The following is a 14578-nucleotide window of genomic DNA, read 5'->3' as shown; positions in this document are numbered from 1 at the left end:
GTAAGTCACCACTTTTATCAGGCTAAAATCATGTACATTTTTGCAAAAATGTGCACGAATTGCAATCAAAATAATGAAATGTTGTATGACATAACCTCCTACAACAGTCGCTTAGGGTAATTTTCTTTACCAGCCGAATTCTAACTTCAGCCCTGAAGCCGACACGATGCTTAAACTTAATCCTAATCCTAAACCTAAACTTAAACCTAACACAAAACTAAATTGCAACCCTAACCCTATCTGCATACTTTTGACGAAACAGAGTTCAGAGCAGTTGTAACCCGTTAAAATTGAATTCATTTAGTTCTATAGTGATTAACCACATGATGATCGAAAAAGTTTCTAAACTATGTTAAACTACTTTTATACGTAGTTATACTATATCTATCAACAACTCAAATGGGAAAATGATCTGTCACTACATTTATCGGATGACGAAATATGGAGGTCTCATTTTAATTTAATATATGAATCATCAGTAGATAACAAATTGAGAAATTTTCAATTCAAATTTATTCATAGGAAAATTGCTACAAATTCCTTTTTGTATTAAATCGGAATTTTTGATCAAAATATATGTACATTTTTTAATCAAAATGAACAAACAATAATTCATTTATTTTTTGATTGCCTCTTTGTCTGAAGATTCTGGAATGATCTACACAGTTGGCTGATTTCTAAAAAGATCCGACTCATTAGATTATCATGTATAGAAATTTGCTTTGGAACATTAGTTAGAGAACACTTTTATCTGGTAAACTCTATGATATTATATGGCAAATATTTTATCTTTTCATGTAAATGTCAAGACACCGTTCCTTTATTTAAATCCTTCCTATGCTCTGTAATACAATTAGAAAAAACAGAACGCGTAATATCATTTAAACTCAACCGTTTTGAATTCCATGAGAAGAAATTGAATAGTAATTGTATAGTATAACTTAAATCTTACTGAATGTTATTTTATGAGATGTTCTATTTCATTCAATCATGTCTCTGTATCATTGAAGAAAAAAAATATGTATGTATTTTGAGATTATCTTTTGTGACAATGTGAATTGCAAATATAACCTATCCAAAAACAAAAAACAAAACCCGTTAAAATTGTGGAACATCCTGTGAAAGGAAATGATTGAATATCCTTCTATTCGTGTATCAAGATGACGGGATAATTATGTGCCCGCTAACGTCTTTTATATTTTAACTAGTGCATGTGTTTTGATTTAAAAATGCCATTTTTAACTACAATTAAGGGTGGTTATTCTTTCTCGCTTGCTTCGCTCCCTCTCACAAAATTTAGAAACAAATGTATCCTTGCGTGTATAGATGGAACTTGATGAGTACAAGAATGATGCAATATTTCTGTTATATGATGAATTTAGGATTTGGGTGTCGCGAAACTTTGTATTTCTGAAAGTGCCGCGTTAAAAAAAAAAGTTGAAAAACGCTTCTCTATTAAACCCACTTGATTTGTTCACTACCCATTTCGATATTTTTGCACATTGTTGTTCAACTGAAACTATCATGAAATTGTATCACCTCGCAATTATTTACGTTATTTTTTTGATACAGAACAAATCAAATTCGGTTTAGAATTTCATTGCAGGCAAATAATGATATTTTTGTTCGCTCTTAATATTCCAACTCATTTAGCAAATACAACGACCACCGCACAGTGGGCCAGGGAGGAACCAAAGTGCGCCAAAACTCATGTTTGGGGATTTTCTTTTTATAAATCCAGAGGAAATGTTTGAATTTCCAGGGATTTTCGCTAAAATTTTATTACCAACATTTTCTCTGATGTCTAAGCTTTAAGTTGATACCAGATTTGGCTGCCCGATTCTGCACATTATTATGTTAGAGCCGTTTTCCTTGCAACATTGCCCCGAAAATGTGTTTATTTTGGTCTGCGGTGTCAGAACAAGTGTCACGCGCCCCCTCGCGCCGTGATTTATGATCACGAATCCTTCATGATTCAGCCGCGGACCCCCAAAACCCACATTTTTCGGGGCAATGTGGCAAGGAAAATCGGCTCTAACATAACAACGGGCGAGATCGGGCAGCCAAATTTGGTATCAACTTAAAGCTTAGACATCAGAGGAAATGGTGGTATTAAAATTTAAGCGGTACACTGCGGAGATCTAAACATTTCTTCTGGATTTATAAAAAACATGGATAATTAGTCCATTTTTCAGTGAATTACCCTATAATATATCATGAAGATTGTGTTTCTATTAATTTTAACCCATTCATTGAACGAAATGAACTATCAGGAATATGTGAGAGCAATTTCATATCAATAACTTAAAAACTTCATGTTGAATTGAAATATTTATAAAATAAGTCACTTTTGCACTAAAACTGTGAATATGTAGGATTTTGCTGTTTTAAGTAGTAAATTTATACACTTATTGTGCATAACGGAATTAAATATTTCACTGAGGTATTCCTCTATGTATCACCTTTCAACTGGGCAAGAAAAAAATGAAGAAAAAAAATCACTCAAACTTAGTTTTGGCGCACTTTGGTTCCCCCCTGGCCCACTGTGCACCGTCTCAACCAATGGATCATTGCAACCAAACTCTGGTAAGTCACCACATTAATCGGGCAAAATCATGAACGTACGAAATTTGTGCAAATAATTGCACGAATTATGATCGAATGTCAGGGTTGCACGACACAAGCTCCTGCGACAGTCGCTTTGGGTTGATTTCCATCACCAACCGGTTTCTTTCACCACCCGAATTCTTACTTCATCCCTATACTGTATAAACCATATATAAAATTCAATTGCAAGTTTCAGCAGGTCATCTCGGTGCATTGTTTCCGGCCGTAGTCGTTCTTATTCTTGTCATCCTTTTAGGCGTTGTTGTTGCAGTCGGATTTGCTAAAGGCGACGGTAGATGTCAGACGTATACTTTAGCTTATATAATATTCCTAAGAAACAAATCGTATCATCATATTTATGTATCATTTGTATTTAACTTCAGGTAAAAGAAATACAGCCTCGATCGTTGTTCCACCTGTGGTCTTGCTAGTTGCCGTATTCCTTCTTGTCGCCTTAGTTGCTACCATCAGGCGTAAAAGAAGGTACTTTTATATTTATCTAACATCTGTATGCTCATTTTTTATCATCGTTCTCTTCATTTTCTTTGCCATGCTCTTCTTTCCGAGCTTATTCGAATATTTCAGCAGCATGAGCATGGCCTCTTCTTTCCTGTGATTGGATAATGCTCCCATTATAAATTTAGATGGCTCTCTCTCATATCAGGATGAAAGTATTTACCGATTTACCGATCATCAAAGAAACGGAAAACACACAGGGGAAGAAAGCAAAGAAAGACCTATAACATCCCTGTCATCATCACAAATAGGACAAAGCAGCAACAGCTTAACAATACCCGAATTAGAAAGATTGATAAATCAGTGCTCAGGGATACATGTCGACCCACCACCAGGTCGTGTCTACCAGCTGTGATGCTCTTTAATGCCCGCTCTTTAGCCAACAAGTTTGGTGAGTTTGAAGCCACTCTTTGTTCAATGCAAAATGTTCCCCACCTCATTGCTATCACAGAAACATGGTTTTCCCAGGACAACCCGGCTTCTGCATATCAACTTTCATCATTTAAACAGTTCCACAAAGATCGTAACGAACGAATAGGTGGTGGAGTTCTTCTCTATGTGGACAAGAATATAAACTGTTATGAAATCTTCAAAGAACATGTACCTGAACATCTGGAGGTCGTGTGGGTTCGTCTACGATCATCTACTACTATCCGCCTATCAAGAGATATATATGTTTGTGTACTCTACTCCCCACCTCGGTCTCCACATAAAGACCAACTGAGTGATCACATCATAATGATGATTGATAGGGCTCGAACCCTGTCGGAGAATGCATCTTTCATAATCCTTGGTGATTTCAATGACCTTCCTACAGATCATTTGGAACAGCACACCCTCTTGTCCCAAGTAGTAAAAGAACCGACCAGGGGTACATCCATCCTGGACAAATTATTGACAGATCTCGGGGATTGTTATGAAGAGCCTGTCATTTCAGCACCCATTGCTTTAAGTGACCACTCTGTTATTACTTACTTTCCTCTGCTCCTTATTCCACCACGTAGCACTACAAAAATATCCTTCCGACCATTTCGTGATTCCTCCATCCGCGCCTTTGGGCAATGGATCACGCAGATGGACTGGTCAGAATATAAGGAATCCACTGATGGAAACAAAATGACTGCAAATCTTCACCAACTTCTAGACACAAAATATCGGCAATACTTTGATCTTATCACAGTCAAACGACGTCCCAACGATAAACCATGGATGAATGATGCCATCCGCCGGGCCATTACTCAGCGCAATATCAGCTATACGCGAGGTGATGACTCATTTCGTAGCGTAAGAAATAAGGTACAAAGAGAAATCAGCTCTGCCAAGAAAAGTCTCTATAGCAGGAAAGTGGAACATCTGAAACACAGTGAACCTGGGAAATGGCACCAGCAAATTCGCCACCTAGCAGGACTTAAGAAACAGTCTCTCAGCTTTCCAGCCGACAAATCCGATTTGGAGATTGCGAATGAGATAAACGCTCATTTTAGCCGGATTTGCTCGGCCCTTCCATCTCTCGACCTGGCTTCATTGCCGGATTACCTCCCTGCGCCGACACCACCTCCAATCATCGAGCGACAAAAGGTCTTTGAATGCCTACAAAAAGTCAATGTCTCCAAGGCTGGTCACCCGAACGACTGCCCAACACGCCTCATCAAGGAATTTGCGTACGAGCTGTCTGAGCCGCTCACCCACATTTTCAACTGCTGTTTAAAAAATGGATGTTTCCCACATATCTGGAAAAATGCATCAGTGTGTCCAGTGCCTAAGGTCCGGCCTGCAACGACACCTGACCAACTGAGGCCCATTTCTATCACGTCAGTATTAGCACGAGTGTTTGAGGGATTCCTTGCCCGTTGGATTATTGAAGATGTGCACCATGCTATTGATCCCCAACAGTTTGGGAACATGCCCGGAACATCAATTTGCCATTACTTAATCAGTCTCTTGGATAATGCTCATCGGGGAATTGACCGACCTGGGAAGTATGTTAACTTATGCATGATCGATTTCAGTAAAGCTTTCGATCATATCAACCATGTTACAGCAATCAGAAAAATGATTGACATAGGAGTTGACCGCTCCATTCTCCCGACTATCTGTAGTTTCCTGACGCAAAGAACGCAAACTGTTCGTTATCGCGGGGTAACATCAAATCTTTCCCACCTCACTTGTGGTGTTCCTCAGGGAACTAAACTAGGACCCATTATTTTCCTGATAATGGTTAATGATGCCGCGTTGTCTACAGAAAACCGCTGGAAATATGTTGATGATCTAAGCCTTCTAGAGGTTGTCAACAAATCGGACCCTCCGCAGTTACAAACACACATTGATTATCTTGTTGATTGGTGTGAAATAAACGACATGAGGCCCAATCCAACGAAGTGCAAAACCATGCTGATCTCATTCTTGCGTAATGCCCCACCTGCCCCCCATTTGGAGATTAATGGTAATCAGCTTGAAGTGGTATCTTATATGAAATTACTTGGTATAACAATCCAAGATAATCTTAAATGGGACCTACACATCAAAACCATCGTCAAAAACGCATCACGCAAACTATATGTACTGAGTAAACTGAAAAGGAACGGTGTCAACACTCGGGACTTGGTATTGATATACATGATGTACATTCGTCCGTGTCTTGAATTTGGTGTACCCGTTTGGTCATCTAGTTTAACTGTTGTCCAAGTAAACAGCATTGAGCGGCTGCAGAGGAGAGCATTGCGTATTATCACTGGTACATTTCCCGACACAATGTCTTATGCTCAACTTCTGCAGTCGCTGAGTGTTGTCAGACTGTCTGAACGACGCTCTGTTCTTTGCGAAAAGTTTGCTAAGTCCCTTCTGATCTCAGACCGCCACCGCCATCTTTTACCTGAAACCAGACAAACTATCTCACGACGCACTCTCCGCAACTCTCTCCAGCTCAATACCCCCAAAATGAGAACAGAACGTTACAGGCAGTCTCCCATTCCCCACTTCACACGAATCCTGAATTCAAATCTATAGATATTTTCACTCAATATTATGACCATATGTGACCAAGATGTAATTAATTAATTTCTTGTCATGCCAATTAATCAGATTAAATCAAATTTCATACTACCTGTAAAATGATAACACTATACTCTGTAAGTAAACATAAATTGTATATTTTGAGTATCATATCTCTCGGATAATCATCTATATATAAATATACTTTTAAAGAAATGTTAACTAGGTTTAAAAAAGACTACTTATTAATTTGAAAGTGTATTACAAAATTGCATATGACATTTAGAAAACGGTAACAACTTATTTTACTTTTTAAACGTTTTAATTGCACAATTAGAACATGTTTTATTTCACGATTGTTTGAAATTAGTTGTTTAGTTCATTATAATCAGTAATTAATATAAAAAAAAGATTGCCAAAAGTATTGATTTCTTTATTCTTGTATGTATTTATAATTTGTAAACTGAATTGTATGAGTCTCCGGACTTTTTATTCAGTATGTTTTTATTTACAATAAAACCTGAATTGAATGAATTTAATCGTTGTCAACGTAATGTAAGTAGTCTGGTACCAGAGAAAAAAGAGAAAAGGGTCCTTTTTTTTATACAGGTACAAGTTCATAAAATGCAGAAGGTATACTGCGGAAAGTCTTGGAAATAGCATTAGCTTCTCTTTTTCAATCAACAGGTGAGGCCAAACAATAATAACAATTATAACAAGAGACCTAATAATAATACAAATTCTCAACCCAGTCATTAAGTTCCTCACCAAAGCCCTTTCAATTCTCTTTAAAAGGAACAAACAGGCTTCAGAAGGGGATGGGACTATTGCTTTGAACATCAGGAGCACAGTCAATCAGAATGAGAATACAGTGGTCTACAATGAGATTGGAGAGCAGGACTACAACACCTTATTCGGCGGCAAGGAAAGAGATGACTATCACGAGTACAACGTCCCAGATCGTCCCCAAGAAAGGACATCTGTTGATAGGACCACGGCCAGTGGATCTGGTCCATATCAGGAACTCTGGCAAGATGGAACACGTGCAGTCGCTGCTGTGAATAGGTCACCGGGAGTGACAGGACATAGGCATGGAGTGGCGGGCGACCTTCACGCTTACCAGGATCTACGTCAGGACGATGGGAGCGTCAGTGGTAGTCATCCAAATGGTGAAATGCCAAATCAACTACCCTCAAAGGACACACCCGCAATGGAGAATGGATACCAAGCACTCCAGACCACCACGCCTGAGTACGCTACCCTGGAACCTAGTCCCGAGTATGCTACCTTAGAGCAAAACGACCAATCAGTGACAGGCACTTCGGATGTTTCAGGACCTGCTTCAGACAAGCAATATGACATGCTTCAGCGAAGCATCAATACGGTTGGACAGCCACCCTCTGCAGGGTATGGTACCTTGAAGCCCATGAATGAAACAGATGCGGATTACGAATCTCCAAATGGCAAACCATAGACCACATCTGACTTTGAGGATTCGATCAGACCCACAGAGGCTCTACCAATTAACCAACCGAAGACCAGAAACCTTGTTTCTTACGATGACGATGATTACCAGACACCTATTGGGCCCGCTGAAGATCTGAAGAATGACTACCAGACCTTGGACAATCCTGGATACCAACAACAACCTGACACCCAAGCCGAGGAGTTCTCACACCTTCAGAGGTCTCTAGGTGCTAAACTCCAATCTCATCCGAGCAGTAATCATGATAACAGTGACTCGTATGGAAAGCTTCATCTTAACAGCACTCCTTAAAGGTGAAGCTTAGAACAGAAAGGGAACGTTTAATTTTAAAATAAACTAGTCAATGTTTTTAGAAAAGGTTTGAGTATGTATATGATATGATAGTGTTTTAGACTTTAGAACCCCCACATCCACAAAAATCACAAGATCAAACTAAATGTTGCACACACGGATAAGCAAGCAGTTTTTTGGCAATAATCGCCTTCACAGACATTATAAATGAGTGATGAAATGGGGGATTTATTTGTTGTAAGATGCCCCAAAATTATTCGAAATTCAGAACATTTGTATATTATGACTTTGAACATGTAAAATATTGAGCAAGAAGGTGGTCGAGCGCACACTTTCCTCAACCATCTGCCTCCCTCTCTTTCTCTCTATTTCGTTATCTCTCTCCCCTCTCTCTGTCTTTCTCTCTATCTCTCTTTAGTTTTCCCTTTTTTCATTCTGTCACATTAGAAGCCTAAATAGTAACATTTCTTATATACAAGCAGTTTAGTTAAGAGACACATTGTGGTTTGTAATTTGCTTTATTTCCATATATGATGAGCATGTTGAGAAACTTTATATTTACAACGGTGTATACGGGACAACACATATGATACTAAGATATAGAAGTAGATTATCATTGTTATCAGTACTATTGTTTTTAAATCTACACACTAAGAAATAAGGGTGAAATTCTGCTACAATAGCAGCACCTTCTGCCAAGTACGCGTAGGTGGATGCAATTCTGCGCCCCAATTGCACCTTTATTTCTTAGTGTGTAAATACACTGTTTATTGCGTAAGTCATTTAACCTAAGGCGAGGCGTCAAAAATAAATATACCAGCCAGCGGCAGCTGACTGCACTTGTGCGTCCTGGCTGCATTTTTTAAATTAGCTCAGCCGGCTACCGCTGGCGGTAGGAAATGGCATTCAAAAGCATGCGCCGGCTGCCGCCTTTCGAATGGAAACCGAGCCTCAGATCCCAGCCTGTCGCAAGCCGGCTGGGTTAATAAGTGAAAAATAATTGCCCCAGCCAGGCTTCGGCCGTAATTGCAGCCTCGATGCGCCAATACGTGAGGCGGCAGCCTGCTGGTATCGATATTTTTGACGCCTCGCCTAAATATATGTTTTGCTTGCTTCTTTGTGATATCCCAGTCACACCTGTGGGCCCGACACCAGACCGACACCCGAACGAACATAATATTATATCCCCCCCCCCCAATGGTTTGTTTAGGGTCCGATGATGTGGAACCGGTTTGACGGTGTGACTGAGATATGAGTGTACTTTTTATTGGTCTCCTCTAGCAACTCATGAGCGATCTTGATATAATACAAGATGATATAAATAAAGAGGATGAATGCACATCGATCTCTAACTGATAATGCTTTCAAAGTCTTTGAAATTAGTGTCACTGAGTAAAAGTTTATTCAAATAATGCCATTGTGATAATTAACTGTACAATATTAGGAGAAAATTGCTTTTCGAATAACAATTAAACGAACTGCAAGGAGTGATATACAATCATAACGATAACATATTACAGTATTTCTAAAAGACTTATATACATCGGATCATAGATTTGATTACAAATGTCATTAACATTCTACATCCTATTAGTTGCCATAACAATGCATGTTTAATCAATCTCAGATTAGGAAGACACACAGTGTCAAACTGTCATATCCATAAGCTGGCTGGGGGGGGGGGGTTCAGTGGCGGATCCAGGGGGCCCGGGGGTCTGGGCCCCTTCCCCTAGGGAAATTATCTTTTTGGGGAGATGGGCCCCACCCCTAGCGCTCAAGGGGGAAGGTGGGGGGTGCGATTTTTAAAATTTTCGAGGGCCCCCCCCCCAATGTTTTTCAACGGTTTCTAGTAGCATTTTCCTTTCTTTTCATTTCATTTATTTTCACTTCTCATAAAAAAAAACAAAAAACAATTTACATACAATATCTGATTAAACACAACAAAACATAACAAGAAAATAGCATAACAATATCAAAAGAATTTTAAGCACCTAGAACTTATACTTGAGACTGTGGTGGAGCCAACAAAGGCCATTGACCTGTCAAGGGCTGGTCTCCAGGAATAAATTTATAATATATAGGTAGGTACAGAACATAATTTAGTACACAACAAAAGGGAAACAAGCGGTCTGTGTGAAGGAAAAGTATACACAACGAATATTTGATCATCAATAATTCAGGTGGTGTAGTAATCATTCAAAAAGAAAATCAACATATTTTAGCATTTCAAAAGGCATTGTTTATGCACCGATCTCTTACTGATAATGTTTTCAAAGTCTCTGAAATTAGTGTCACTGAGTGAAAGTTTATTCAAATAATGCCATTGTGATAATTAACTGTACAATATTAGGAGAAAATTCCGATTCGAATAACAATTAAACAAACTACAGGGAATGAAATACAATCATAACGATAAAATATTACAGTATTTCTAAAAGACTTATATACATCGGATCATAGATTTGATTAAAAATGTAATGAACATTCTACATCCTATCAGTTGCCATAAAAATGCCTGTTTAATCAATCTCAGATTAGGAAGACACACAGTGTCAAACTGTCATATCCATAAGCTGGCTGGGGGGATTCAGTGGCGGATCCAAGGGGCCCGGGGCCTGGGCCCCTTCCCCTAGGGAAAAACGTGTAAAAACACGTTAATTTTACCTTTTAGGGGAAATGGGCACCTCCTCTGGCGCTCAAGGAGGGGGGTTTGGATACTTGGACTGTTTTTACCGAGTCTACAGTTGGTATTGATATTTCCCTAACTTTCTTCATATCCCCTTCCTTCTCTCTCTCTCTCTCTCTCTCTCTCTCTCTCTTTCTCCTTTTCTTTTCTTCCCTCTCTCCCTCTATCTTACTCTTTTCTTTCTCTCTGCTCTCTTGGGAATTTCTTTATTGTATGTTACATGTATTTCGGGTTAATTGCAATGATGTCTACAATGTTGAATACCTGGACTGATTTTACAGATTCTACAGATGGTATTGATATTTCCCTAACTTTCTTCCTATCCTCTTCCTTCTCTCTTTCTCTCTTTCTCTCTTGCTCTTCTCCTTTCTCATTTTCTCCCTCTCTCTTTCTCTATCTTACTCTCTTCTCTTTCTATGCTATCTTGGGAATTTCTTTATTGTATGTTACTTGTAACATCTCAATACTTTAAATTGAAACAAATATATTCTTTAGCTGACATATTATCCTCTTTTCACCATTGATCTTTTTAAACCCAGTCTTATGCATTTTAAATTTCTTTTTATTGGACTCTCGGTCTGTGCCAGATTAAGTTATTGCACAGCTCGAGAGCCCTGTTTTGATGTAATTGTAATGATGTATATTTATTGTTTATATGTCCTTTTTGCAATATTTACTGATAATAGTTTAGTTATTTGATATTTTAACTTATGTAACTTATGTATTTACTTATTACCGCTATTTTATTATGTATATTTGATTTAAATTGTATTTTTGTAACCGAGACAGTTGTCAGTCTTTGGAATGTTTGCTCTTGATTTTTTATGTTTTGATTTCAATAAAATCCTATATATATAAACTATGTCTCGAAAATTAAAGCAGTCATTAATACTTATATATACCGAAAAGGGTCATAGAATACATGTGCGACTTACCAATCATGATAATCAAGTGTGTTTACGCTATCGAGACAGCAGACTAACTGACTTTCGGTAATCATGCAGTGTCATGGGCTTTGATATATTTAGTATTTCAATCAGTTATTCTTTTCTTGGTACCTGTATATCATTTAAATCTATAACGTAAACAGAACTAAAAAATTGAATCAAACATGTTCATTTAAAGTGGGCTGAGGCCTTTCAGTCCATAAGTGTATATGATATCTCCACAATTTACAATTTACACAACTCCCTAAACATTGTTTGTATATACCAACTGTTTATATCTAGTCCAGAGTATTGTTTTCAGATGTGTAAGTGACAATCATGACATTACGAAACTAAAAGAAAAGTAATTTGTCATCAGATTATATCGTCGGTTCCTGTATTGTAGTGCTTAAGACGTTGTCCTTCTTTTACCATGATATATGATCTGTTTATGATTGACTAAGTTTCTCTGTTAACTATGCCATTTGATGATATCAACACAAAACCATCACAGTTGTGGGGAGGTACTTAAATGTGAAAGGACCAATCTGCTTTTTAGTTTCTTGATCCCCTTTATATCCAGGAAACTTTCCCTTCGTGGATTTGTGAACGAACTAGACTTTTCACAGCATTTTCACGTTTCATTGACCACGGCTTTGCACAAAATCACTGCAGTGGCGATTGAACTGCATTTCGTTTTCGATTCATTGAACGCCTTGGACGTATTTCGAATCCACCTCAATCATGAAATCATCGTATCTGCAATTTTTATTTGCCATGGTCCTGGTCATTGATGGCATTATGTGTCAAAGAGGTAAGATAAAATTCCTACATTCCGGCTTTCGTTTTATGGAGTAACTTGGACGTATTTCGAATCCACATCATTATTTATATCCTATTTGCAATTTAAAATTGATAAATTCTAAGTCATCAGTTGTTTTGTATGTTAAAGTGGAAAGATATATGTCCCTAATTACGCTAAATACAAATTAGTTAAGTTTCATATAATCCTATTTGTAGTGCATACAAAGAGGCGTAGGGGAAAAAAATTCATATTGCTTGAATATTATTCTCATTTGCTCAGTCTTTTTAGGCCAGGCCCTGTACCTTCAAGCCTTACATAAAATGTTTGGTCAGTGTTTTACGTTTTTCTCCTTTTAGTTTTCGTTATTCTGTTTTTCAGTAGGCCGGGAGTAATGTTCGTGAACAAAACTATTGTGTAGTAGTAACTCCAGGAAGCTCCAACACTTCAGTTTTAGCTTCAGCTGGCCTATCGTGGGGTTAGTAAAACAGCCGATTAGGCGATATTATCGTTAAATCTGCAAAGGGAGTACTTACAATTTTGACTTCATAGGTTGCACGACTCCTCAGGGCATAACACCAATCACTTGAATTTATAATTTTGAAGAAGTCTTCGATGGGGAAAAAGGGTTATTCGGTTTCCTACACCAACGATTCTTCCATGTTGCAGCGTCGATGAAAAATAGCGAAGAGAAGGTACGCACGCGCGGCAGTGGCGCAAAAAATATGAATATTCATGCTATCGAGCGCCGATCGCTCGAAATCGCTGAATATGCACGAGGTTGAGAAAGCCGAGGGTGTTTACATTCACCGCTTTGTTTGTTCGAGTCGTGCATATTCAGCAATTTCGAGCGATCGGCGCTCGATAGCATGAATATTCATATTTTTTGCGCCACTGCCGCGCGAGTCATTCAACCTATGAAGTCAAAATTGTTAGTATTACCTTTGCAAATTTAACGATAATATCTCCTAATCGGCTGTTTTACTAACCCCACGATAGGCCAACTGAAGCTCCGACGCCTGCGGCGCCGGTGTTGGAGCTTCCTGGAGTTAGTATAGTAGAGGCTGCTACATACGGCTTTAACATTTGTAATAGTACTTGGACTCCCTTTTGACATTCAATTAACGAATCGCGTTTCATCCGTTTACGTGTGGTGTGTAATTTTTCTTTTCGTTAACCCCTACCTAAATAATATGGCCGAGAGCCGCTCTTGCGTGCGAATGATAACGAGATTTAAATAAACATGCGCTTATTCATAATAATCAGAATCGTGAACCCCGTGCATTTGTTTCTTTTTCTTAAAGTGCATAGAGAAATGCAATTTTTTGTTGTGTTATGCGTTATTTGAAGTTATTTTTTATAGATTCTGGTCACGATCTGAATCACAAGTTTTGGGAGCGTGTGAATGTGCCTTATATCATCCAGTGCTGTCCCTTTGCTTATGTTTATTTGTCATCATATTAGATCAAAGAATGCTGCGATGTCAGTACAGTGGTAACGATGACATAAGAAACTTTACAGTGGCAGCGAATAAAGGTATACACAATTGTTCACTTAGGCCTACCTAGGTCGTTTCCTTATTCCTTTTCTTCCAGCACCCTTTTGTTTTCTTTTTTGGGATATGTATTTCTTCTTCTTTTTTTTCTTTTTTTAGTTTTATCACTTTCCAAAATATAAATATTGAAGTATTTCATTAATATTGGTTTATTTTTTTTCATTTTGTTAGCATTTTAATTTAGAGGGTCATTTAGAGGAACAAGAAATTCGTGTGTAATAACCAATGGTATTTAATGAACTATTCATTTATTATACTCTGCAAATTTACCTTACGTAGCATGTTATGAAAGCAACTTTCGATTAAAACAAAAACATATTGAGTCTATTTACTATACTTTAATTTGAATATGTATATGTATTAATTGCATTTCTTTTCCTTCTCCCTATACAGTTCTTCAAAACATTTCACTAGATGTCAACGCTAACATAACATGTGACACACGGCATAGGGAAGCATTGTTCTCCTTCAAGATCGTATGCCCAGTCGACTGGCAAATTCTTCTTCGTGTATCTCCAATGGACATCGATATAGGCATCGATGTTACAGTCTTTCCTGATGAGGAGGAGGAAGAGCACAGCATCTCTAAAAATAACGGTCCACGCAACTATCCGATTTTTCTTCTGTCAAAGGGCAACATTTTGGAAATCAATGCGACATATTCCGGCAATACAATGCAAAACAAAATGTTTAAGCTAAGTGCTTGGACGGTCAAAGT

General features: G+C 38.1%; 1 protein-coding gene across 1 annotated transcript; it reads left to right on the top strand.

Moving 5' to 3' along the window:
- Positions 1-2653: 2653 nt before the first annotated feature.
- Positions 2654-8288, top strand: LOC115923199. Its single transcript, XM_030983547.1, has 3 exons — positions 2654-2663; positions 2991-3090; positions 6910-8288. Exons 1-3 carry the CDS (start codon positions 2654-2656, stop codon positions 7586-7588), a joined length of 789 nt encoding a protein of 262 aa, XP_030839407.1. The 3' UTR covers positions 7589-8288.
- The last annotated feature ends 6290 nt before the right edge of the window (positions 8289-14578 follow it).

Source organism: Strongylocentrotus purpuratus, unplaced genomic scaffold (genome assembly GCF_000002235.5).
Source record: "Strongylocentrotus purpuratus isolate Spur 01 unplaced genomic scaffold, Spur_5.0 spur5_scaffold_13, whole genome shotgun sequence".
NCBI classification, from domain to species: domain Eukaryota; kingdom Metazoa; phylum Echinodermata; class Echinoidea; order Camarodonta; family Strongylocentrotidae; genus Strongylocentrotus; species Strongylocentrotus purpuratus.
Note: the sequence above shows the minus strand (reverse complement) of the source record. Positions and strands in the feature narration are given on the sequence as shown.